The sequence below is a fragment of the Oncorhynchus keta genome, chromosome 18 (genome assembly GCF_023373465.1).
Source record: "Oncorhynchus keta strain PuntledgeMale-10-30-2019 chromosome 18, Oket_V2, whole genome shotgun sequence".
NCBI lineage: Eukaryota > Metazoa > Chordata > Actinopteri > Salmoniformes > Salmonidae > Oncorhynchus > Oncorhynchus keta.
In genome coordinates this window covers 20,810,144-20,837,747 of record NC_068438.1, presented here as the reverse complement: position 1 = coordinate 20,837,747, position 27,604 = coordinate 20,810,144, and the positions used below count along the sequence as shown (strand labels likewise).

The 27,604-nt window shown below is 41.4% G+C and overlaps 1 protein-coding gene across 1 annotated transcript in view; it reads left to right on the top strand.

The window, feature by feature from the left end:
* Window positions 1–413: 413 nt before the first annotated feature.
* Window positions 414–27,604, top strand: part of nectin3a (nectin cell adhesion molecule 3a) — a 68,239-nt gene continuing 41,048 nt past the window's right edge. Inside the window, exon 1 of the mRNA XM_035792159.2 lies at window positions 414–579. Coding sequence (XP_035648052.1) covers window positions 486–579 — 94 coding nt within the window. The 5' untranslated portion in view covers window positions 414–485. The remainder of the gene's footprint in view (window positions 580–27,604) is intronic.

The following is a 27,604-nucleotide window of genomic DNA, read 5'->3' as shown; positions in this document are numbered from 1 at the left end:
TCTGTCAGACAAGGAATCGTTCTCAAAGTGATCACTGACATAGGATCGACTCCATTACACAATTGATAGAAATTAAATGCCCTAGGAATGTATCACCACAGAAATATGCCTAATTGTGAAATAATATTAAGGATATTCCTGAATGGAAAACTGAAATAACATAATTTTCAGAGCACCATTTCAATTTAATGTACTCATTAGTCGATAATAGGGGGTTTAAGTCTAATAAGGCTCTATAAAGTCTTGACACATTAACTACTTAGCTATACACTGTACAATTAATGCATGTATTTATAAGTTGCATAAAAAAAGGAATTAGTTTTCTGATAAAGGTGTGTGAGAGCCCCTGTCAGTCCCAAAAGTGGTACAGCTCATCTGCCCGGGCAGTCGCTATAGAGAGGAGTTGCTCGAGAAGCAAGTAAGCAATCTGCTGTAGAACAGACGTAGAAGCGGAGCGAGGCCGAGAGAAAGTACACCGGGAGATCATGGCGAAAAGATTGCTACTCGATTATCACAAGAGTCTGCCGCTCAATGGACTGCACGCTTCTACAGTTTTGCTTCTCATTTATGGGTCTACCTGTAAGTTATCAGTTTCATTTAATTGATCTATTTACGAATGTATTTTAGAATTCTGGATATTGAAGTTGTACTGTAGCTACTGTACGTGGTAAAGTAGCTGGCTATGCTAACGGGAATGCTAATTCTATGGTCCATGGAATGGGAGCGACCTGAGTGCGGTGCTGTGCTGTGCTGTGCATACTCGCGAGTTGGCGGTTTTGTTGGGACGAATAGGTTTTTGGCCTGAATTGTCTCTGGCAAGTTAGCTAATATTCCCTCAGTTAGAGTATGAAACTAAGGCAAGGTAACGTTCTAGTATTCTCTCCATTCGGTACATTATTTCTAACAAATGCAATGAAGTTCACTTTTTCCCCGGCATCTTTCGAATCGAGATGAGCCATTGAAACAACATAAATGTTGCTTGAGATCTATTATGTGGCTTTGACCGTAACTAACGTTTCTTAGCTTGCTACAAACAAAGGGAAGCTATCTGATATAGTGTGCTAAAAACTTACTAGGTGTCAGACCATTTCTTTTGTTGTGGGCTTTAATGGGTTTTGATGTTTCTATTCTTTCATGAGTGGAATGACAGACCAAGCAGTGATTTGAATAGCAACAAAGTTTTAAGAAAAATGTCTGAGAGAGAGAGAGGGATATTTCGCACTGAAGATTTAGTCACGGTATCATGTTTCATTGATATCGAGGTTGACAGTGATTTAGCAAATTATTGGAATCATGAAATCCTAAATGACTTTTATCGATTTAACCTCACATTCATCTCCTAATAATAAAGACTTTCATTTCCTAAGTCCCATGCCACCTGTCAGTGCATATGCAGCTGCTTGAGGAAAATGAGGTAGTTCCACTACAAAGGTTGCAAAGTTTGAAAAATGTGTAAATAAATGGAATAGAACGTGTAAGGCAGAGGAGAGGCAAGCAGGGGAGAGAAGAGGAGCCTCTTAAGGCTGGGTGTGTGTAGTGGCAGGAGAAAGGAAGACATTTCAGTGACTGAGAGAGGAACGAGGAAAAGCACTGCAGCCGCAGAGTCTGGAAGTATTGACCTGCAGTTGGGCTCCATTCCAGAGCACCTTCCAGTCTCGCTGTCACAAACAGAGCAGCTGGGGAGGGAGGCATACTATACCCCACTCTATGGATATGTCCCAGATTGCACACTATTCCATGTATAGTGCACTTCTTTGACCAGGGGCCCATAGAGCTCTGATCAAAGATAATGCACAATATAGGGAATAGGGTGTAATTTGGGACAGAACCTATACTATACCCCATACTCATAGCAGGACACAACACATACTGTACTATTTTATTATAGTAAAAGATGAACCAGGGCAGATCATTAACCAGAGCAAATAACAGTAAATCACTGATCTGTATTATTGTTGTTGTAGTCTGAAGAAATCTGATATGACCCCATTATAGCCGAGATTGGAAATAACTCCCCTTCCACACACACACACACACACACACACACACACACACACACACACACACACACACACACACACACACACACACACACACACACACACACACACACACACACACACACACACACACACACACACACACACCTGCATGTATGCCATCTTTCTCACTCTCTTTAAGACCACATTATTTATGGGGTTCATAAATCTTGCCGGTCAGACAGTAGATGCTTAGGAGCTATATTTTTTTTATTGTAAAACATGATGTAGTGTGTAGACTAGTGTTGGACAGTGTGCTAGGGATTCTTCTATGGACTGTGAGGGATTTTAAGAAGGGCATATTTGATTGAGATGGAGGGTAGGCGAAATTCCCTGAATGTGTCATTTTCAGTGCACCCAGTGTAGAAAGACTGATGTCGACTGAGGAGGGGAGGGGACAGTCACAGGCGTGGTTCCACCAAACTGTGAGGTCTGTAATTGAAGACCATAGTTTGGTGATTTCTTTTTTTCAGGGCTGTGTGGTTCCTTCACAATATAAATAAATAATGTAGTAAAGGAGCCACCTAAATTACAGGCTCAAGATGAAAATAGATTTGAAAAAAAGAACAGGTCTAATGTACCATACTACAGCATCAGTTTGGCTTTTAGCTTGTTGTGACTTTGAAGTTGGAGGACATCACACTACCGAGCTCGCCAGTTTGTAGTCCTAAAAAACAGAAATGAGTTAGCATTTTCTAGCTCTGGTTTGTTGGCCATTAATGGGGAAAGAATGTGGTTCTGGGATATATTAAAATGAGGTCTGAGGTTAACACAGGCTTAGGAGATCTTATACGTTTTTGTTCTATGTGATAATATCAGTCAGGTAACATGACCTTTATGAATTATGAAGCCTTTATGTGCTTTATGTGCTTGTTTCAATTACGTAAATGCTTCATAATTCACAGTGATGTTAGCTGATGAAGATTATTTCATAGAACAACAAGTACTGTATAAGATATCCTAAGCCTGTGTTACCGAATACCTTATTTTCGTTTTTTAACCAAAAACCCCACAACAACCTCATTCATTTCCTCATAGGCTTTGGCCAACGAGTCATGGCAGAGTTAGCCTCTGTTAGTGCCTACAAAAAGGCACCATTACTGATGTTCTGTATTAGTCTCTATGTTACTAATAAATTATCATTATTTTTCTTCCTCTTATTGGACAAAGTCTTCAGAGCCACCCAAACTATTTTGAAACTATTTCAATAAGTCTGCACACGACACATCAACTCTTGCCATGCTATATTTTGGAAAAGCAAGACATTATAATTGCTATTGGTAAGCTTAGCTATACAAGGCTTCAAAAGAAGGTGTGTTTGGGGTGCACATCTATGATGAGCAGCTGTTGTATCCCATCTGATCCTCTCTTAATCTCACTTGTGAGGCAGTAGCAAATTCTGTCTGAAATCACCCAGTCACATTAAAAGGCTCTTTTGAAGTAAGGCCCATCAGCAGATGACTGTTGTGCTTTATTGTGGGAAGTGGCGGCTGCTTGCTGTTTGGAGAGCAGGCTGGCTGTGTGGAGTAGGCTGGCTGTGTGGGGAGCAGGCTGACTGTGTGGGGAACAGGCTGGCTGTGGGGGGAGCAGGCTGGCTGTGTGGGGAGCAGGCTGACTGTGTGGGGAGCAGGCTGGCTGTGTGGGGAGCATGCTGGCTGTGGCCACTGAGGCTACTGAGCTCCCACCCTCCACCCCTGACAGACTGTCAGAACAGAGGTAGCTATACTTCCCAAATGGCACCCTATTCCCCATAGTGCACTACTTTAGACCAGCTCTATGGGCACCATTTGGGATGCAGTCCTAGCCATGCAGGCTGTACAGCAGCACCCTGGCAAGTACTAGAGTAGTAGTCCATTAGCGAATGTAACAGAGTGACCTCCAGCCCTGGCATCATGGGACGTCCGCTCGTGAACATGGCTCTACCGGTAAGCAATGCTGCTGCCTGTTAGCCTGTGACACAGCACTTCTTCCAGAGCTCTATTTTCCTTTTAGAAAGGAATCGGTATCTGTTTCAGTGACATGATGTTTGATTAATTTATTTCATAACATGCTGCTGTTTAATATAGTTTTAGGAAGTAGGCTATACTGTTCTGATTCAAAACACTGTTGTTCTGGAATGATCGAAGTCAATCTGAATGTTTCAATAACTATAAAGTTGTAAAGATTCCATTAAACTAGTTGACCTACATCTTCATTTTGTGGTGTGCACTAGGCTATTTACATGTAACTACACAGTAACGAGGCTAAGTTTTTAGCTTACAATTCAACCATTAGGCTATTTCATGTAGGTCTTATTTACCTTTAGTTTCATGCAAAGTAACTAGGCAACATGATGGCACACGGGCAACCTACGTGTTGCCATTTCTTCTTTGAGTCTTCCATAGCTATAAGTGGGTGGCATAAATGGCTTCCAGATATTCGTCACAGTTAATGACCATACTGTGAATGAATAGAGGCAACCTTTAAAAACTATTTTGCCTACTGCTGTCAGGAATTTAGTTTTTCCACCTGGAGAGCAGATCACAGCACGCACCTGATGCAAATGGGGCATTGTGGTATAACAGTGAGGTATTAAAGAGTGGAGCAGGGTAGGCAGGATGTGCACAGTCAGCAGAGTCGTCCCTCTAGGAAAGGAGCTCATGTGTTATGAGAAACTAGTGCGGCTCCTTTTTCACCACTCACTCTACCTTTCACTCACTCAACTGCCAGTTGTAATGAACCCACACACATGCAGTTAACTCTGTCACGTATACCTTGGTACCTCCTGCAGACATGATCTGTTGATGTATGTGATTTAAGGAGACAGTGCTTTTTTTGATTTCCACATGCTAATAACCCTCACACTTATGACAAAGGTTAGCCTAAATGCCAAAAGTAAAACTACTTTTATTCTGGGATAAAAAGCTACATTTTTCAAACATCATAAGCACATCAGCTGGGAGACCATCAAAGTTCAATCAACAAAAAGTAAGCTAGCTTCTTCCTGATTTTCGCAAGTAATCACCTCCTAGAGTGACAGTTAAGCGAATAACTGACAATTTGAATCATACTCTTATCTCCCCTATAGTCCTAGCTAAAACAAATCAAACCAAATTTTATTTGGCACATGCGCCGAATACAACATGTAGACCTTACTGTGAATAGCTTAACTACAAGCCCTTTACCAACAATGCAGAATTGAAAAAACAAAGTTGAGAAAATATTTTCTAAAATATTCATGAAATGAACTAAAAGAAGAAAACAAAGTAACACAATAAGATAACAATAACGAGGCTATATACAGGAGGCACTGGTACCGAGTCAATGTGCAGGCATACAGGTTAGTCGAGGTAAATTGAGGTAATATGTAGATGTAGGTAGGGGTAAAGTGTCTATTTATAGATAATAAACAGTGAATAACAGCATCGTAAAAAAGGGGGTCAATGCAAATAGTCTGGGTAGCCATTAGATGAACTGTTTAGCAGTCTAATGGCTTGGGGTTAGAAGCTGTTAAGGAGCCTTTTGGATCGAGACTTGGTGCTCTGGTACCACTTGCCGTGCGGTAGCAAAGACAACAGTTTATGACTAGGGTGGCTGGAGTCTTTGACAATTTTTAGGGCCTTCCTCTGACACCGCTGGTATAGAGGTCCTGGATGGCAGGAAGCTTGACCCCAGTGATGTACTGGGCCATACGCACAACCCTTTGTAGAACCTTGCGGTCGGATACAGAGTAGTTGCCATACCAAGCGGTGATGCAACCAGTCAGGATGCTTTCAGTGGTGCAGCTGTATAACTTTATGAGGATCTGAAGGCCCATAACAAATCTTTTCAGTCTCCTGAGGGGGAATAGGTATTGTCGTGCCCTCTTCACGACTGTCTTGGTATGTTTCGACCATGATATTTGTTAGTGATGTGGACTGCCAAGGAACTTAAAGCTCTCGACCCACTCCACTACAGCCCTGTCGATGTGAATGGGGGTATGTTCGGGCCCCTCTTTCCTGTAGTCCACGATCAGCTCTTTTGAGGGAGAGTTTGTTGTCCTGGCAGTGTCTCTTGCCTCCTCGTGTAGGCTGTCTCATCATTGTCGGTGATCAGGCCTACGACCGTTGTGTCGTTGGCAAACCTAATGATGTTAAAGGAGTCGTGCATGGCCACACAGTGGTGGGTGAACAGGGAGTACAGAAGGGGACTAAGCAGTACCCCTGAGGGCCCCCGTGTTGAGAATCAACGTGTGACAGATGTGTTGTTGCCTACCCTTACCACCTGTGGGCAGCCCACCAGGAAGTCCAGGATCCAGTTGCAGAGGGAGGTGTTTAGTCTCAGGGTCCTTAGCTTAGCAATGATCTTTGTGGGCACTATGGTTTTGATTTCTGAGCTGCAGTCAAAAAACAGCATTCTCACGTAGGTGTTCCTTTTGTCCAGATGGGAAATGGCAGTATGGAGTGCAATGGAGATTGCGTCATCTGTGGTTCTGTTGGGGTGGTATGCAAATTGTAGTGGGTCTAGGGTTTCTGTAAAAGTAATGGGTCAGACTAAGCTCACAAGTAGTCCTAGGATAAAGCACTTAGTAACAGTGCCTCCATGATCAGCCTCAGTCCATGACCAGCCTTTTAAAGCACTTCATGGCTACAGACTTGGGTGCTAGAGGGCGATAATCATTTAGGCAGGTTACCTTGCCATTCTTAGGCACAGAGACTATGGTGGTCTGCTTGAAACATGTAAGTATTACAGACTCGGTTAGTGAGAGGTTGAACATGTCTGAAGCCACTTGCCAGTTGGACTTTCCAGTTGGAGTACGCACCCTGGTAATCCGTCTGGCCCTGCGGCCTTGTGAATGTTGACCTGTTTATAGGTCTTACTCACATCGGCTACAGAGAGTGTGATCACAGAGCCAGTGCAGTAGGATTCAATCGTAGCTCCGTATTGACACTTCACCTGTTTAAGGGTTTGTCGGAGGGCATAGCGGGATTTCTTATAAGCATCCAGAATAGTGTCCTGCTCCTTGAAAGCGGCAGCTCTAGTCTTTAGCTCAGTGCAGATGTTGCATGTAATCATAGGCTTCTGGTTGGGATATGTACATATGGTCACTATGGAGACAAAGTCATCGATACACTTATTGATGAAGCCGGTGACTATGTGGTATACTCCTCAATGCCATTGGATGAATCCCAAAACATATTCCAGTCTGTGCTAGCAAAACAGATCTGTAGCTTAGCATCCGCGTCATCAGACCACTTCCATATTGAGCGAGTCACTGGTACTTCCTGTTTTTGCTTGTAAACTGGAATCAGGAGGATATAATTATGGTCAGATTTGCCAAATGGAGGGTGAAGGAAAGCTTTGTGTGGAGTGAAGGTGGTCAAAAATGTTTTTGCTTTGGTTGCAAGAGTGACATGCTGATAGAAATGAGGTACAACGGATTTAAGTTTTCCTGCATTAAAATCTCCGGCCACTAGGAGTGCCGCTTCTGGGTGAGTATTCTCTTGTTTGCCTTGGCCTTATACAGCTCTTTGCGTGCTTGTATCGGTTTGTGGTGGTAAATAGACAGCTACTAAAAATATAGATGAAAACTCTCTTGGTAATGGTGTGGTCTACAGTTTATCACGAGGTACTCTGGTGAGCAAAACCTTAAGACTTCCTTAATATTATAGATTGCGCACCAGCTGTTGTTGACAAATACACACAGACCACCACCCCTCGTCTTACCGGAGGTTGCTGTTCTGTCTTGCCGATGCACAAAACCCCCAGCCACCTGCATATTATCCATGTCCTCGTTCAGCCATGACTTGGTGAAACATAAGATATTACAGTTTTGAATGTCCCGTTGGTAGGATAGTCTCGAACAGAGCTCATCCAGTTTATTCTCCAGTGATTGCTTGTTTGCCAGTAGGATGGATGGTATAGGCGGATTATCCACTCACCAATGAATTCTCATCAAGCACCCAAATCTGTGCACCCTGTGTCGGTGTCTCTTCTTCATGCGTATGACAGGGATTTGAGCCTGGTGTTGTAAATATTTCACCTCCGATTCATTAAAGAAAAAATATTTGTCCAGTCCAAGGTGAGTAATCGCTGTTCTGATGCCCAGAAGCTCTTTTCGGTCATAGGAGATGGAGGCAGAAACATTATGTACAAAAAAAGTTACAAACAATGCGAAAAAAAAACACACAGAGTAGCAGGAGCCCGTACAATGGCAGCCATCCCTTTTGGCGCCATCTTATAGCTCACAGGTAGGTACTGGAGCCTCGGGGGGCTATGTGAATCAAACAGGGAGCTACTGTGTCCTCGTCCCTGTCACCAAGGACATTACATAAAGAGCTTGTTTGTTTGCAGCGCTCCTCTCTCTCTTTGTAGTTACACTGGAATGTTTTAACAAGGGACTGCCACGTGGAGGGAGCTATCTGGGGAGCAGAGCTGTCGGAGTAGCAGGGTACAGAGTACAATTTCATTCTCCCCCAAATGGCACCCTATTCCTATCTTATTGGCACCAGAGGAGAGCATCGGCCATATCCCCGGTGAGTGCGCACTGCGCATATTCACTCTTTATCATTGTTGGGTCAGTGCCACTTAAAAGTTTGTTTTTGGACAATCATTTCCTCCTCCAGTTTAGATGTCAAATTCTATTTGTCTCCCCTTAACGTAGGCCTATTATATGGACAATGTCGTTTTTATTGATCAGGGTCGGCAGAGTAGGCTTCCCTGTAATTTAGCCTAAATTATGACTATCCAATCTACTCCACACATTACGAATAGTAAGTCTGCAAATGCGATGGTGCATGGAATGCTTATTATAAAGGTGCATTTTTATGGTTAAAATGTACTTCCCCAAACTTAAAACTGAAGCTTATGCATAGGCTAGTGATTTTGCTGTTCTTTACTCGTCTTGTTGCTGAGGAAAAGTAAATGTGGACAGTTATTCTAACATCTTCAAAATGTGCGGTAAGGACACACATCATTGCATCCTCGACTTGCGTGTTCTGTTAAGATGAATTACCATAATCTAAATGTGATTACTGTCATTCTGAGCACCATGGGTGGATGCCCTAATCAGGTTACACACCCAATGCATTGTTACAGGTTTTGGTTTTTCCATATATGTTTTGAGGTTGGACCTTAGCACGTATAGCTTGTTAGCACGTAGGGCGCACATATTTTTGTCAACTCGTTAGTCAGTATGTACCACCTGTGCTGGTTGCCATCTCGTTAGTGGGAAGGTGTTTTACCTGTGCTGGCCCAGGAGCTATTTAAGAGTAGCGCTCCTTATTTGATTTCTAGAAAAACATTCCTTTTTCTAATTTCCCTCATTTCATTTTGCTCCATCTTTTTGGTTTGCTTCCTATCTTTTATGTTTGGTGTGGGTTTTTCTTTTTTGACTCTTGGGCAAATTTAGTGGACACTCATTCTGGGCATCTTTAAGGTTCCAGTTTTTGCTGCTAGTCAACTTTCAGTGGATGCCAAGTGTCTTTCAGAACCCCTCCTAAAATCCATGTTTCGTTTTGGTTGTTGTTCAGTGACTTTTTGTTAGTTCTTTCTTGTTTTTGATCGACATTTTTGTAACAGCATATGGGTCCGGTAAATAAAAAATGCTGCCGGTCAAATGTCCGCGCCACATTTTCATAACGGAAACTCTGGTGCAGACTGAGTTGCATGGTCATGTTCACTGTTGCTGCACTATCATGGTGAAAAGTATATTGGACTGAGGCTGATCATGGAGGCACTGTTACTAAGTGCTTTATCCTAGGACTACTTGTGAGCTTAGTCTGACCCATTACTTTTACAATCCATCCTTGAGGCTAGACCTACATGGTGAATGAGGCCTGTCAGAATGTCTTACTTAGGAAATACCTATTCACATGCTATTTACTATTGCCCTTCTCTGACATTCTGAGCTTGGATCACAATTACAAGGAAATCTGGCCTTGTGTGAAACTTTGGATTCTAGTGTACATTTGGTTGTAATTAGTGCAAAATTAGCCAGATGGTCAAGCTATGCTGTGCGTGTGATGGACATTCGCACTTCAAAGTCCTGTCACCACTGCTAAATTTGGCAAAGAGCATTTTCGCCACCCATCACTACCACTGAGGAATTTCTCAGCTGAATACCTTTCAAGTAGCCTGACTTATAGGACTACTTTCTGTCTGGTCGTTGACCACCAGTGATGAAAAGCGAGGTAGATCATAAGAATGGCACAAGGCTTAAATCCTCCCTCCCGTGCCCCAGATCACACGCCTGAAGCCTACGTGTCTCAAATGATGTCAGACACCCAAACCCAGGCACTGTGAGGCAGCCAAAAGACCTTGTCCACTAACATGGAGTAATTGATTTGGCTTTCGGAGCGACCCAGCCGCTTGTTTAAGATATACAGCAGCTATGTCTCTAATGGGATTTCAGACCACCATGTCCCAACTGTGGCTCTGCCAACTTTTACTTTCCCAGTTTACTTCTCCAAGCTAGGCAATCCTAGCTAGGCAATCCCAGCGAGGCTATCCCAGCTAGGCTAGCTGTCTATTCACATCCCTCTTTGGCTCTGTAGGTACTTTCAACTCACCACTCACAAGACATCTCTAGACTGCATTGCATCCCAAATGGCACCCTATTCTCTATAAAGTGCACTACTTTTGACCAGCGCAAACTTGGTCTACTTTTCTGTGTTCATTCCCAGCGCACAGTGAGGCTTATGTGATGAAAAAGCTGGATGGATCTTCGTACTGCTTTGAGTTTGAATATAATCTGACAGGCTTTGATGGTGACATGGGGTGCAGACTGAGGCTTCTGTGACTGTCATTGTGTTGATGAAATTGGTCCACATGTCAACAACCCAACTAGGCTACTCTTTACAAACAGTTGGGTAGATGGATGATAGATGATTGCTCTGTTTTCTTACGACATGATTGTCAGTTAGCTGTGGTTTTTATTGTGACTTTACTTTGAATTGTGAAAGCAAGGGAACAAAACAACTGGCCAGTTCTATTTAAAGTTTAAAAAGGAATGCTGTTATATTTCTAATTAGGCTTATCCACAAATCACCCTAAACAAAGTCAAGGAGACAAGGAGAAGTAAAGGGAAGATAGGACAATAGTACCATCTGTGAATGGGAGGAGTAGTAAGCATTTGGCTGGGAAGGATTAGGACAATAAATAGACACTTATCATTCTGGGCGTGTTTTAGTCCAGACAGTTTTGATTGTTTAATATGGGTCCCGAGCGATGGTGGTTACACATCTCTCCTTATCTCCTTAAAAAAAATGGCAGAATAAGCAAATCATAGCAATCCTAACTGTTCTAAGTGGGTGGTTCAGTGTATCAAGACAGATTACTGCACTAATCTGGAGGAGGAAAAGGGTGAGACGAAGAGAGCATGAGGGAGAGAGTTGGAGTGGCTAGCAAGTACACGCCTTCTGGTAGGATGCCACGCCAGTGCTTTTACGGGGCACTGGAGCACACACAGTTCACTGGATTTGTTTTTGTTGTGTTTGGTTTCCCTTCCACCTCAATTGTTTGTGCTGATTGCTGACATGGGCAGTGATGTAGACTGTTTGAGAACAGCCAGAGCACCAGGAATGATTGACGCAGAACAAAAAGTAAATCTGTATACTAGTGTAATGCTCCCAACGTGTTTAATTGGACAATGTTTCAACCCCAAACTGGGTCTTCGTCAAATTATTGGCACAGTACTGTACAGTGCAATGGAGCTGGGACGATAAACCGAAAGTTGACACCGACCATATCAATCACTTATTGCAGGCATTCAGCTGACATTGTTCATTACGATGAGTAGCTTATACTAGAGAAATGTGAAGTTTGAAATGAAATAGGTTTGCTAATAAGGGTGATTGTTAATGAGACAATTGATGGCTACAACCATCAAACTAGTAGTAGTTTAAAGGATAAGGATATTTAAACAATTGTGGTGCACATTGTTATAAACTTATTATTCTATTTATCATTATCGCATCAATTCAGGCAATTTATCACAGTATCGAATCGCTCCGCCATTTCCTGGTTGCTAAAATCGAATAGTTAATCTAATTTCAGTTTGTGACAAAACAAGCAATGTATAGTGTAGAGCCCTTCAACTCAACTCTGGACCTCGAAGCCAGTTCCAATGCATATTTTTCATTTGCCCTTCTAATCAAGGACTGATTTAGACCTGGGACACCAGGTGGGTGCAATTAATTCAGGTACAACAGAAAACCAGTAGGCTCCAGACCTGTAGGGAAGGAGTTGAATCCCCAATGGTTTACAGAATCATTGTACCATCTAAACCACTGTGAAATGTTTTCTCAATAACCAAACATATTATATTTTCAGCTGTTTGGAGCTGGTGTACAAAACTGAAAGTAAAAGACGCAAAAACAAAACTTCACTTGAAGCATAGAAATAGCACACATTGAACAGATCTACCTCTTCTTAGACTTGCTTTCAATGACAGCTATAACTCATATTTTTATGTGAATTTGGTCAGGTCGCCCAAAAAGTTACATATTGCAGATGTAAGTGTCATAATAAATAGGCACTAAAAATACATTATATACAGTGCCTTCAGGATGTATTCAGACCTCTTGACTTTTTCTGCATTTTGTTAGGTTACAGCCTGTCACGTTCTGACCTTTATTTCCTTTGTTTTGTCTTTATTTAGTATGGTCAGGGTGTGAGTTGGGGTGGGCAGTCTGTTTGTTTTTCTATGTTGGTTTTTGTGTTCAGCCTAGTATGGTTCTCAATCAGAGGCAGGTGTCGTTAGTTGTCTCTGGTTGAGAATCATACTTAGGTAGCCTGGGTTTCACTGTTGGTGGCTGTTTGTTTCCGTGTGACTGTTTGTTGCCACATGGTACTATTTCCGTTTTCGTTTTCGTTTTCATCACATCGTTTATTGTTTTGTATTTCAGTGTTCAGTTCGTTGTTTAATAAAGCGTCATGAACACTTACCACGCTGCATCTTAGTCCGATCCTTACAACTCTTCAGACGAAGAGGAGATCTGCCGTTACACAGCCTTATTCTAAAATTGATTGAATCGGTTTTTTCCCTCATTAATCTACACACAATACCCAATAATGACAAAGCAAGAACAGGTTATTACAAATAAACCTGATATCACATTTTCATAAGTACTCAGTACTTTGTTGAAGCACCTTTGGCAGCAATTGCAACCTTGAGTCTTATTGGGTATGACGCTACAAGTTTGGCGCACCTATATTTGGGGAGTTTCTCCCATTCTTCTCTGCAGATCCTCTCAAGCTATGTCAGGTTGAATGGGAAACGTTGTTGCACAGCTATTTTCAGGTCTCCAAAGATGTTCAATAAGGTTCAAGTCGGGACTCTGGCTGGGCCACTGAAGGACATTCAGAGACTTTTCACCGAAGCCACTCCTGCATTGTCTTGGCTGTGTGCTTAGGGTCATTATCCTGTTAGAAGGTGAACCTTGCCTCCAGTCTGAGGTCCTGAGCACTCTGGGGCAGGTTTTAATCAAGGATCTCTCTGTACTTTGCTCTGTTCATCTTTGCTTTGATCCTGACTAGTCTCTCAGTCTGCCGCTGAAAAACATTCCCACAGCATGATGCTGCCACCACCATGCTTCACTGTAGGGATGGTGCCAGGTTTCCTCCAGGCATGAAGTTTGGTATTCAGGCCAAAGAGTTCAGTCTTGGTTTCATCAGACCAGAGAATCTTGTTTCTCATCGTCTGAGAGTCTTTAGGTGCCTTTTGGCAAACTCCAAGCGGGCTGTCATGTGCCTTTTACTGAGGAGTGGCTTCTGTCTACCATAAAGGCCTGCTTGGTGGAGTGCTGCAGAGATGGTTGTCCTTCTGGAAGGTTCTCCCATCTCCACATAGGAACTCTAGAGCTCTGTCAGACTGACCTTCGGGTTCTTGGTCACCTCCCTGACCAAGGCCCTTCTCCCCTGATTGCTCAGTTTGGCCTGGCGGCCAGCACTAGAAAGAGTCTTGGTGGTTCCAGCCTTCTTCCATTTAAGAATGATGGAGGCCACTGTGTTCTTGGGGACTTTCAACACTGCAGACATGTTTTAGTAGCCTTCCCCAGATCTGTACCTTGACACAATCCTGTCTCGGAGGTCTACGGACAATTGCTTCGACCTCATGACTTTGTTTTTGCTCTAACATGCACTGTCAACTGTGGGACCTTATATAGACACGTGTACCTTCCAAATCATGTCCAATCAATTGAATTTACCACAGGTGGTCTCCAATCAAATTTGAGAAACATCGCAAGGATGATAAATGGAAACAGGATGTACCTGAGCTCAATTTCAAGTCTCATAGCAAAGGGTCTGAATACTTATGTCAATAAGGTATCTGTTTTTAATTTTTAATAGATTTACAAAATATTCTTAAGATCAGTTTTCGCTTTGTCATTATGGGGCATTGTGTGTAGATTCCTGATGATTTTTTCTTTATTTTATCCATTTTAGAATAAGTATGTAACGTAACAAAATGGGATAAACGTCAAGGGGCCTGAATACTTCCTGAAGGCACTGTAAATCATATCGTTTAAGTGGCTGAATATGGTCTGGTTATTCGACAAATTGGATGGTGAAACATCTTATCATCCTATCATCGTTACTGGTGATTGCATGGAGATTTACAAGCGATTATTGAAAGGAAGAATAGACAGCCTTGCTCAGCAGTTTTGATCCAGTTCACGTGGCTAGCTAGGAACTTGTGCTTAAGTAAAATTATGATCTATATCAACCATTTATGTTCTAAGTTTAAACAAGTTCATAGCTTCACTAGAAGCATCCCCCTTATTAAGAATAATTTCTCTAAAGCAATGGCCTGCATGCAGCCCATCAAGCCTGGTATTATATCCTATATTTCTAGCCTAAATTATCAAGTCATTCTCAAGTTCAAGTTCATCTACAGATGAACTATTTTCTTGGACTGTTAGGAAACAATATATTTTGTGATCTGTGTCTCAGTTAGAGGATGCTTGTCAACTACAATGAGGGAAAATACAACTCCCTGCCTCCCTTCACACAAGAGGAATGCTCCTGTTGCCCCTTACGATAGAGTTGTCAAAATAATGGATTTACTGTAGGACCTGAAGAGAAATAAAGTAGCCTATTACCTGATATAATAGGCTACTTTAGGCTCTACACAAGCATGGACATGGTTTAATTACATCCTTTTTGATATTGAACTAGTAAATTTAAACAGATTGTATTTTGGTTATAGACACAAATCAGATGATAGACTTGTTTTCCTGCTCTTCCTCAAGCTGACTGACAAAAAGAAGACTGGGGCATGGGAACGATTGCAACATTGTGCTCACTCACTAATCCCTCCCCATTGCCAAGATTCTTAAAGACCATTTTCTAATTATAGCCAGGCACTGCAAAGGCAGACATCGTTAATAGGCCTGTGAATTTAAACAATCATTTAAAAAAAATGTAGCCTATAGCTTGTCACAAATACAGATCCAATCTCTCTGTACCCATTCCTCTGCTGAAATCACCATGCTGAAAGGCTTCAATTAGGAAAGAGCAAAAGCAAATCTTTCTAGCTTCAAACCCTGTATTCTGTTTTTGAATAATTTGGTAATTTCTTGTATAACAAAGTAATCCGTTTGAGGTATAAGCATATCCTATATAAATGCAATACATCCTGTATCTAGCCTACGTACCATTGATTAAAGTAATTGGTGAGGCACTTGTGTAGCCTTGTTGATGTTTGTATTACTTTGAGATGGATAAAATGACTAGAATCTGTCCTTTGTGTTTTTTCAAATATAGATGTTACACAGAGACAGATGACACAGCTCTCAGAGTTCAGTTTAGCATAAAGTTGCTGGGAGAAGGAAGGCACATAATGTAGTAAAGATAGAGATGGTGTGTGTCCCAAATGACACCCTGTTCCCTACAGTGCACTACTTTTGACCAGAACCCTCTGGAGGGAGTATAAGGGAATGGACTGTATATTGCCACTTGGAACACACCCATAGAGATGGAGATGAGAAGGAAGGTGGGATCTGAGTATGTACGTAGCATAATGAACGTGGGTATCCATTGTCACATGGGTATCCCTCGTCCAAATAAAGGAAACCCCCTGACTCATAAATATTTTAAACAAAATCAGTATTCACAGCATCACAGGAATGGTCTCTCTCAAATACAAAGGCCACACTCATTATCCAAAGTGTGTGCATCCCCATAAGATTGAAACATAATGCTTTCATTCTATTTGAGATCTCTTTCCCTTCTGTGTCCCCATCGCATGTCTTCCGTCTCTACGAATCTCCCACGTGTTTCCGTTCTGATGTTGTCTGAAATATGACTGACTACATCATCATCATGTAGCAGTTTAGACTGAAGTAATGTCAGGACTGCTAGATCACTGAATTTTGAAGGAGTTTGTTAGCTACTGCTAACTAGAAATACAGGCAAACAGTTTAAGAAGTCTGAAAAGGGCAAGACAAATCCCTGGGAATCATTTTAAAGCCAGAAGAAAAACAATCCCATTTCCTCCAGGGTCTCTGTGGCATGTAGGAAACTGAGAAATTAATGAAACTACAGTAACAGTATTTAGTTGAGGATGTTGATGAGTTTTTGTTTTTTCACATTAACTAATTACTATCTGCTGGGATTTGTATAGGCCTCAGTCTCCCAGACAGTGAGACCCCACCTATCCCCCTAAGACTCTCGCTTGATGTATTTCAGTCTATTTCTGTTTGTGTGTAATTGTTAGTGGAGTTGAGGTTGTGATTTTAAACATAGTTTGTGAACCAGAGAAAGTACCTATTCCTTCAAAAGAGACTCTTGTGTGTTGTGATTTTTGGAAGGAAGTCCAGTGCCCAGCCCTTATTAGCTCAGATAGTATACTGTCGCCTGGAGTGTCATCCGTCTGTATCTGTGTGTGTTTCTAGGCACGGCTCACTGCTGGATTTACACTTGAGCATTGTCAGATAGACTGTATCCAAAACAGTTCACTAACCCTATAGTGCACTACTTTCGACCAGGACCATGTGGCTCTGGTCAAAAGTAGTGCACTATATAGGAAAAATAGTTTGCCATTTGCGATGCATCCAGAGCGACTGCTGGAATGAACAGCATACGACTCGGCTCTACTCCTTCACCCAACTGTTGACACAGCGCATAGTGGGGTGGGAGATGCTTGTTTGGTATAGTGTTCAGTCTGTGGTATGGAAGCCTACATGATCGGCTAGATTGTAATGAGTATGACAACATATGTGAGTTACAGCCCAAAAATAGCTCAGCTTACCACACCTTTGTCTTGTCATGACTCTGTAAGTGATGTTTGGGAATGATTCAGTAATAGATTCAGTTAAATGTATCAAAAACAAATCATAAAGCACTTGTCTCTAAAGACTGATTGAATAGACGCATTTCAATTTTCTGGTTGTCGCATATGTCGTTACAATGTATTAGCCCAAGAATTTTATGGTTGTCTGACTGAGTCTGGGTGGAGAGAGATGTTTTCAGGCCTTAGTAACGTCAGCTCCTGAGTTTCTGATTCTGAAAATGAAAAAACAACTTCCACAAATAGTCAGTCTGTGTGTCAGCTAAGCTTGGCATATTAGGCTTACAACTCATGCCTTGTGTTGAAACTAGTTGTGCATTTACTGGAAGATGTAGGCCTACCACCAATGTACGAAAGGCCTGTAACGGGGACAGCTCAACACCCTTTGGAGTGATAACATAGCCTGACCCTCTGACACTGCAGCTACCAAATTAGCCCATATTATTCACACAACAGGTTGAGAAACACCGGAGTGTGAACCCCTAGACCATGAGTCGTCCTTCTTCAGTTCTTCCCTTCCTTTCACTCCCCCCAACTGCCATCCCTTTAGTCCTAATTTGGAGCTGCCAAGATGCTAAGTGTTTCTTTACTATATATATTATATTTTGTGTTGTGCTAGAGTTTTCTTTGAGAAATTGAATTAGGCTAATACTCATATCCCTGTGACTGCATATTTTCATCAATATGTCCCACATTCTCCTTGCAACCAACCACAACACACGACCCAGACTGCTGAGTACTGCAGGGATGTATTGGTTTGCTTAAGGACACTGGCAGACATCGTCCTTCACAGATCCTAGAGAGTATAGTTATTGTCCACTGTGTCGAGAGGTTGCAACCCATCCTGACACTATGTACGCTAACACTATTGATTTCTGTTTTCTGTTTAAGAGCTGATCTTTAATTAAATGTGACAGTCTGAGAGGGGTTGCAGTCAGGCGGGGTGCTCTGGGGGAGCAAGGAGAAAAGGACAGTGTCTTAAAATGGCACCCTATTCCCTATAGAGCACTACTTCTGACCAGCACCCTACGGCCCTGGTCAATAGTAGTGAAGGGAATAGGGTGCCATTTGGGACCCATCCAAGGATCCTGGAGAGGACCAACTGGGAATGTGGTTCTGAAAGGCTTGCCTGCCAGAGTGTGATATTTCTGCCATGAATGAACCTTTCTGGCGTAGGCGTTCCGCTAGCGACCCTCCTCGACAACATCCGGTGTAATTGCAGAGTGCCAAATTCAAAATACAGAAATAGTCATAATAAACATTCATAAAAAATACAAGTGTTATACATCGGCTTGAAGATTACCTTCTTGTAATCCAGCCGCTTTGTCAGATTTCAAAAGGCTTTACGGAGAAAGCATACCATGCGATTATCTGAGGACAGCGCCTCGCTTACAAAAGCATACGAACATTTTACTACCAAGTAAAGGAATTACAAAAGTCAGAAATAGCGATAAAATTAATCACTTACCTTTGAAGATCTTCATATGGTTGCAGTCACAAGAGTCCCAGCTACACAATAAATGTTTGTTTTGTTCGATAAAGTCCCTCTTTATATCCCAAAAACTCTGTTGTGTTGGCGCATTTTGTTCAGTAATCCACTGGCTCAAAGGCGGTCAAAACATGCAGACGAATATATCCTAATAGTACCGGTAAAGTTTGTCGAAACATGTCAAACAGTGTTTCTAATTAATCCTCAGGTTGTCAATTGTCTAAATAATCTATAATATTTCAACCGGACAATAGCGTATTCAATAGAAAGGAAAAACAACGAAGGGTGCGCAATCGGTCAAACTCGCAAACCAGCACTGCATGATTCTACAGTCCACTGACAGAGAGGTCTCATTCTTCTTAATTCTTCAGAAAACAAGCCTGAAACAATGTCTAAAGACTGTTGGCATCTAGTGGAGCCATAGGAACTGCAATCTGAGTCCTTACCCATTAGATACTCTATAGGCATTCAATTGAAAATACCCACATTAAAAAAATCCCACTTCCTGGATGGATATTTCTTAGATTTTCCCCTGCCATATCAGTTCTGTTATACTCACAGACATTATTTTAACAGTTTTGGAAACTTTAGAGTGTTTTCTATCCAAATCTACTAATTATGCATATCCTAGCTTCTGGGCCTGAGTAACAGGTGGTTTACTTTGGGCACGCTTCTCATCCAGGCGTCGAAATACTGACCCCAAGCCATAAGAAGTTAACTGGCTGAAAAACACCCTCTCCAAGTTACAATGCAAGGAAGGAAGCATGCAGATTACAGTTAGTGTTGGGCCGAATGTCTTTTTCACACTGCACAAATATGACCTTGGATCAAGACATCGCCATAAAAGCAGCAATACAACTGTTGTGACTTTACTTTCATTAATGTGATGACTGTTATTTATTTAATCCACTAACTATGTTTAATTGTTACCCAATTTAAATGAATCATGTAACAATTAACTAATTAGGAATTTGGGGCACCACGGGAGAGGTTGTTTAAACTTCTTAAGGCTGCAATCCCGTTAATGGGATCGATATGACAACAGCCAGAAATCTCATAATTAAAATTCCTCAAACATATATGTATCTTAAACCGTTTTAAAGGTAATCTTGTTGTTAATCCCACCACAGTGTTCGATTTTAAATAGGGTTTACAGCGAAAGCACCACAAACGATTATGTTAGGTCACCACCAAGTCACAAAAAGCACAAATAGAGATAAAATTAATCACTAACCTTTGATGATCTTTATCAGATGACACTCATAGGACTTCATGTTACACAATACATGTATGTTTTGTTTGATAAAGTTCATATTTATATCATAACATTTGAGTTTACATCGGCACGTTACATTCACTAGTTCCAAAAACATCCAGTGATATTGCAGAGAGCCACATCATTTTACAGAAATACTCATCATAAATGTTGATGAAAATTCAAGTGTTAGACATGGAAATATAGATATACCTCTCCTTAATGCAACCGCTGTGTCAGATTTCAAAAAAACATTACGGAAAAAGCAAACCATGCAATAATCTTGAGACGCCGCTAAGAAAACAAATAAAATTGCCAGGACCTGACTCATTCCCCTCTCATTCAGCCCCCCAACACAGTAGAAGCCTCATTCAAGTTTCTAAATATGGTTGACATCTAGTGGAAGCCCTAGGAAATGCAACTTCATCCATATCCCACTGTGAATTCAATAGGGCCTGGGTTGAAAATCGACCAACCTCAGATTTCTCACTTCCTGTTTAGATTTCTTCTCAGGTTTTTGCCTGCCATATGAGTTCTGTTATACTCACAGACATCATTCAAACGGTTTTAGAAACGTCAGAGTGTTTTCTAATAATAATATGCATATATTAGCAACTGGGAATGAGGAGCAGGCCGTTTACTCTGGGCACCTCTGGGCACCTTTCATCCAAGCTACTCAATACGGGCCCTGCAGCCATAAGAAGTTAAAGAGTTACCATCTCCCGAATTAAACTCTAAAGATCTTTACCTATCATATCCATAAAACAGTCAATGTATTAATCATGACCTCTTATCATATAATCATTTTGAACAGTCGTAACCTGCAAAAACCCCAGCCTTAATCATGATTCAGTACTACACAAATTTTGTTTAGTTATTTATTTACTAGCTGACTAAATAATAACACGTAAAAAACATACACACTTACTACATGAAACAAAGGTCCCTAGCAAACTTTTGCAATATGGCTTTTTACACAACGACATGGAGAGAGATAGGGAAAGAAACACTTATCGTCGATACAATTCAGAAGTATTCTCACATTATTCATATAGCTTGCACACAAACCAACACCTGTTTGTAATAAGAAATCATGAATGTATAGTTGAAGTCGGAAGTTTAAATACACTTAGGTTGGAGTCATTGAAACTTGTTTTTCAACCACTCCCCAAATTTCTTGTTAACAAACTATAGTTTTGGCAAGTCGGTTAGGACATCATCTTAATTAAGTAATTATTTGAACAATTGTTTACAGACAGATTATTTCACTTATAATTCACTGTATCACAATTCCAGTGGGTCAGAAGTTTACATACACTAAGTTGACTGTGCCTTTAAACAGCTTGGAAAATTCCAGAAAATGATGTCATGGCTTTAGAAGCTTCTGATAGGCTAATTGACATCATTTGTGTCAATTGGAGGTGGACGTGTGGATGTATTTCAAGGCCTACCTTCAAACTCAGTGCCTCTTTGCTTGACATCATGGGAAAATCAAAAGAAATCAGCCAAGACCTCAGAAAAAAATGGTAGACCTCCACAAGTCATCCTTGGGAGCAATTTCCAAACGCCTGAAGGTACCACGTTCATCTGTACAAACAATAGTACGCAAGTATAAACACCATGGGACCACGCAGCCGTCATACCGCTCAGGAAGGAGACGCGTTCTGTCTCCTAGAGATGAACGTACTGTGGTGCAAAAATTTCAAATCAATCCCAGAACAACAGCAAAGGACCTTGTGAAGATGCTGGAGAAAACAGGTACAAAATTGTCTATATCCACAGTAAAACGAGTCCTATATCGACATAACCTGAAAGGCCGCTCAACAAGGAAGAAGCCACTGCTCCAAAACCGCCATTTAAAAGCCAGACTATGGTTTGCCACTGCACATGGGGACAAAGATCGTAATTTTGGGAGAAATGTCCTCTGGTCTGATGAAACAAAAATAGAACTGTTTGGCCATAATGACCATCATTATGTTTGGAGGAAAAAGGGGAAGCTTGCAAGCTGAAGAACACCATCCCAACCTTGATGCATGGGGGTGGAAACATCATGTTGTGTGGGTGCTTTCCTACAGGAGGGACTGGCGCACTTCACAAACTAGATTTTTATTTTATTTATTTCACCTTTATTTAACCAGGTAGGCAAGTTGAGAACAAGTTCTCATTTACAATTGCGACGGCATCATGAGGGAGGAAAATGATGTGGTTATTGAAGCAACATCTCAAGACATCAGTTAAAGCTTGGTTCCAAATGGGTCTTCCAAATGGACAATGACCCCAAGCATTCTTCCAAAGTTGTGGCAAAATGGCTTCAAGACAACAAAGTTAATGTATTGGAGTGGCCATCACAACGCCCTGACCTCAATCCCATAGAACATGTGTGGGCAGAACTGAAAAAAGCATGTGCGAACAAGGAGGTCTACAAACCTGACTCGGTTACACCAGCTCTGTCAGGAGGAATGGGCCAAAATTCACCCAAATTATTGTGGGAAGCTTGTGGAAGGCTACCCGAAACGTTTGACCCAAGTTAAACAATTTAAAGGCAATGCTACCAAATAGTAATTCAGTGTATGTAAACTTATGACCCACTGGCAATGTGATGAAAGAAATAACATCTGAAATAAATCATTCTCTCTACTATTATTCTGACTTTTCACATTCTTAAAATGAAGTGGTGATCCGAACTGACCTAAGGCAGGGAATTTTTACTAGGATTAAATGTCAGGAACTGTGAAAAACTGAGTTTAAATGCATTTGGCTAAGGTGTATGTAAACTTCCAACTTCAACTGTAACTTCATCACCTCATGTGCACCGCACACCAGAGACACCGATAGATATAGAACGCTATGGACTCACCAGCTCCCTTCATCTCCCGTTCTGCTATTTACAAAAAAACACGTGACTGGCTCAATGTGACAGCTGAAATTGAGAACACAATCTGCTTTATCTCCTCTAACGTATTGCAGAAGTTGACTGAAGGTATTAACTCAAAAAGGATCTACAAATATTCTAATTTAATTGAAAAACTTCAAATGAATAGTTTTGACGGTATTGAAAAACCATCGTGTTTTTATTTTCAAATACCCAGGGATACAGGATATACAGTATACCGACCAAGCCTACTCAATAGCCATTTACTCTCCTGAGTGTGCAATATTTTAACAGGCGCGGATTAGAAAGAAAGCCGACGGCAGTAAATCACCCTTAGAGATAAGTGATTATCTCCCACTTTTCTACCTCTCATTCCATGGGGAGACTTGAGGGTGGTGGAATTTGGAAACTTCAGGTAAAGGTTTTCCCAAAAGCATGTCAGCCATTTAGGCAGATTCTTGAGTCGTGTAGATGAGCAGTGGGAACAGTTTGCTTCACACTCATGCCCTGACAGTTGTCATGACGTTGGCCTGGGGGTAGGTTTATGACATTCATAAATACCTCTTCCCCCCCTTTTCCTCTCTCTACCCTACTGATGTTACATTTACAAACCCCTTGGTTAACATAGAGATTCTGGGAACATCAGAAGGTGGGGGGAAATGTGCTATATTCTAGTAATCTGACCAAATGAACATATGCAGTGGTAATGTCAGTTCGGTTGACATAAACTCTACAATGGAAAGTCTACACATCAGAGTTATCGGATTCACATGGAATTGTTGTTCAATTTAAATGTTTGAATATGAAATTATTCGTGATGGGATGAAATGTGATTTTAGCTTCTAAAATGTGAGAATTGGGTTTTCATGAGTGAATTAGGCCCGACTCAGTGGCCCGCCCACGTGAAGAGACAGGTTGTAAACTATGAAACACACCCCGTTTCTCCCTATATAAAGCCTTGATGACAATATAACCTCCGGTTCCGAGGATGTGAGGATGACGGTCCGATGTCAGAATGGTTCAGATAATAACTACAGAACGAAGCCAACATCAGCGTGAGCTTTGGTTGTGAATGGTATGAACTTTGAACTTATTCACTACAGAAGTGATACCTCCTAGCCGTTGAGTTAGCAACAGCAGCTGCAAACTAGGGTTAGGAAGGAACAAACAGAGTATCCCGTCTATCACACAACAACGTTTCTACAACGTATCCAATTGACCACCAGAGACATTCTTCAAAGGACAAAGGACTCGGTTTGGCAACACGACCTTCCATCTACCACCAACCTACCGAAGCGCAGCTCAGAGTAAATATTTATTGAATTTTCCTTTTCCAAATGGGTGGTAATTTAGAATGCATAAGATACTGTATTTACAATAGCACACCCTTTGTTCCTCAGTCTTTCCGCTCTTTCACTCAAACCCAGCCCCTTTTTCTTTTGTGTAACAAGCTGTCATATCTGTTCCGCCCGCTAGGGACGTTTTCCTTTATGACGTAATTTGTAATCAAGTTATGATTAATTATGCGTACCGTAATTGCTGGACTATTAAGCGTACCTGAATATAAACCGCACCCACTGAATTATTAAAAAATATGTATTTTGTACATAAATAAGCCGCACATGTCTATAAGCCGCAGGTGCCTACCTGAACTTTACACAGCCTTTAAACGAAACACGGCTTGTAACAAAAATAAATAGGCTTTAACGAAACATGGCTTGTAACAAAAATAAATAGGCTTTAACGAAACACGGCTTGTAACAAAAATTAAAACAGCCTACCAAGAAAGTCATTGGTCACTATCTTCCTCCTCCTGTGCACTGAAACCACTGAAGTCATCTCCTTCGGTGTCGGAGTTGAATAGCCTCAGAATTGCTTCATCCGATGTTGGATCGTTTTCATTGTCGCTCTCGTCACTTTCATCCGGAGGCAAATACCCCTCTGAGCTCATGCTGACCCTTCAACACGCAGCAGTCCAGCCCTTCGAAACCCGTTGATGATAGTGGATTTTTTGACAATGCTCCACGCTGTCAGGACCCACTGGCAGACTTGACCATAAGTTGCTCTTCGCATGCGGCCCGTTTTAGTGAAGGATTTCTCCCCACTTGTCATCCAAGCCTCCCACTGAACACAGAGCGCCACCTTAAATGCACGATTTACACTGATGTCGAGTGGCTGCAAATACTTTGGGCCATTTGCTTTTCTTCCCTCTGAAAGGTTTGTTGTCTTTTTGCACTGTCAGTTCCTCACGCTGCTGTTTACAAAGTCTTATAATCGACTCATTAAGGCCAAGCTCCCATGCAGCAGCTCTATTTCCTTTTCCAACAGCCAGATCGATCGCCTTCAACTTGAAAGCTGCATCATATGCATTTCTATGTGTCTTTGCCATGATGAGGGTGACAAAATTACTACCGTAATCAGAATGATGGGAAGTTTGAGCGCGCTCGATTTACGTCACATTATGTGACGGTGCTCAGTTTTTTGGCGGCATGAATCTTGTGAAAGCGGGGAAAATCCATAAATTAGCCGCGTCATTGTATAAACCGCGAGGTTCAAAGCGTGGGAATAAAGTAGCAGTTTATAGTCCGGAAATTACGGTATGTGTAATTCTGTGTGATTAGTTAGGTATTTAGTAAATAAATAATTAAAGCCAATGTTGTATTGCTGATTCAACTTGTTAGCCAGGGTTCGTGAAGATAACCAAGAATTGACATATTTCAGATGAGAATTAAGGTGACGATTAAGATTAACTGCTATTGATGTAAAATATAACTAGGTCTTTAAGAGTTTATTCGGAAGATAACAGCTCTATAAATATTATTTTGTGGTTCCCCGACTCTAGTTAATTACATTTACATTAGCTCAATCAGGTAATATTAATTACTGAGAAATTATTTTATAGAATAGCATGTCATATCACTTAACCTGGCATAACCAAAGATACGACACAGTGCATTGATGTCACCATTTTAGAACGTGCATCGTTCTACCTTATCTTTTCAACAGTAAGCAAATAGTTTGTTTTAAACAAATGTTGTCCTGTATTGTCCCATTTACTGCCTTTCCCATGTTTGTGGTACCACATTTTTTACCTTCACAACAATAAATAATCGGGACTGTTTTTGACCCTGCTGTTCCAGCACTAGGCCTAGTGTAGGGCCTATGTCTGAGGGACATGAAAAATTATAGGAAAATTATAGAATGACGGAAACAAGATAAAGGGTGAATTGGATGATTTTTGAAAAAGCTGTGGTAAATGTTAGACAACTGTCTGCCAGTTCTGAATTGAGGGAGTATACTGGAAAGCTTCTCAAAGCTAGTGATTAATCGTGAAAGCTCTGTGCCTTGGTTAATAACTCACTGCTAGACAGAGGGTATCCGGTTGTGGAAGTAATTTATTTGCCAGCAGAGCATTCTCAGTTCTCACATTCGTTGTCTGAATTCATTAATTCATTTGTCTCTCTGTCATTTGAGCTAACCTTGTAACAGTTTTCGCCTGGTGAAGGAGAAGAGGACCAAGGTGCAACGTGGTAAGTGTTCATTTTAATAAACAAAATAAACTGAACACTGAAATTACAAAAATAATAAAGAGCGAGAACGAAAGCGAAACAGTTCTGTAAGGAATACGCACAAAACAGAAAGCAATCACCCACAACCAAAATGGGGAAAACAGGCTACCTAAGTATGATTCTCAATCAGAGACGATTGACAGCTGCCTCTGATTGAGAACCATACCAGGCCAAACACAGAAATACAACATAGAAAAAAGAACATAGACTACCCACCCCATCTCACGCCCTGACCAAACTAACACAAAGACCTAAAAAAGGAACTAAGGTCAGAACGTGACAAACCTATTGGAAAAAAACTAACTTTTTTTGTTACTACTGGGCCTTCACTAAACTGTCTTGCGTTTCATCATACGTAAGGGAGGGAGCGCCCAACTTGAGTACTCCCCTACCCTGCTCTCCTTTTCATTCTCTAGTCATCTCTCAGGGTATGTGTGTGTGTGTGTGTGTGTGTGTGTGTGTGTGTGTGTGTGTGTGTGTGTGTGTGTGTGTGTGTGTGTGTGTGTGTGTGTGTGTGTGTGTGTGTGTGTGTGTGTGTGCATATTATTGGGAGGACAAATTCACTTCAATCAGGACCGTAGAGCAGCTCAGCTCAATGGCTGCTAATTGTTGTTCTTAAATCTATTCAATTGATTTAAGAACGGAAATTGTCAGTGTCTATTTTCATGGGTTATACATCATTAATGTGAGGACACCTCTCACAATGTGAGGGTAGGCATAGAATTAGGAATTTGAATACTAGAATGGACTTGAACCTTCTTATGATCAGATAAATGTCAGCCATTTTGGTCAGGGAGTTGGCATGTCTTTGTCCCAGCAGAACTGGCCTACCTTTGTCCCGGCTTGCATGATGGCAACAAGGTTACACTTAAAAGGAGAATCAGGCAGATCACTACCTTCCAAGGGCTCAACTTGTGTTTGTTTACTCCTCCACTCTCTCCATTCTCTTGTAGAGCTTGTATCACCAGCTTGAATGAAAACCTGTTAACGCATCATCAAATGTATGCAGGCCTACAGCATGTTCTAACATCAAACTGTTAACAGCTTCCTGTACTGCTGTACTCATCATCAAATGTATGCAGGCCTACAGCATGTTCTAACATCAAACTGTTAACATCTTCCTGTACTGC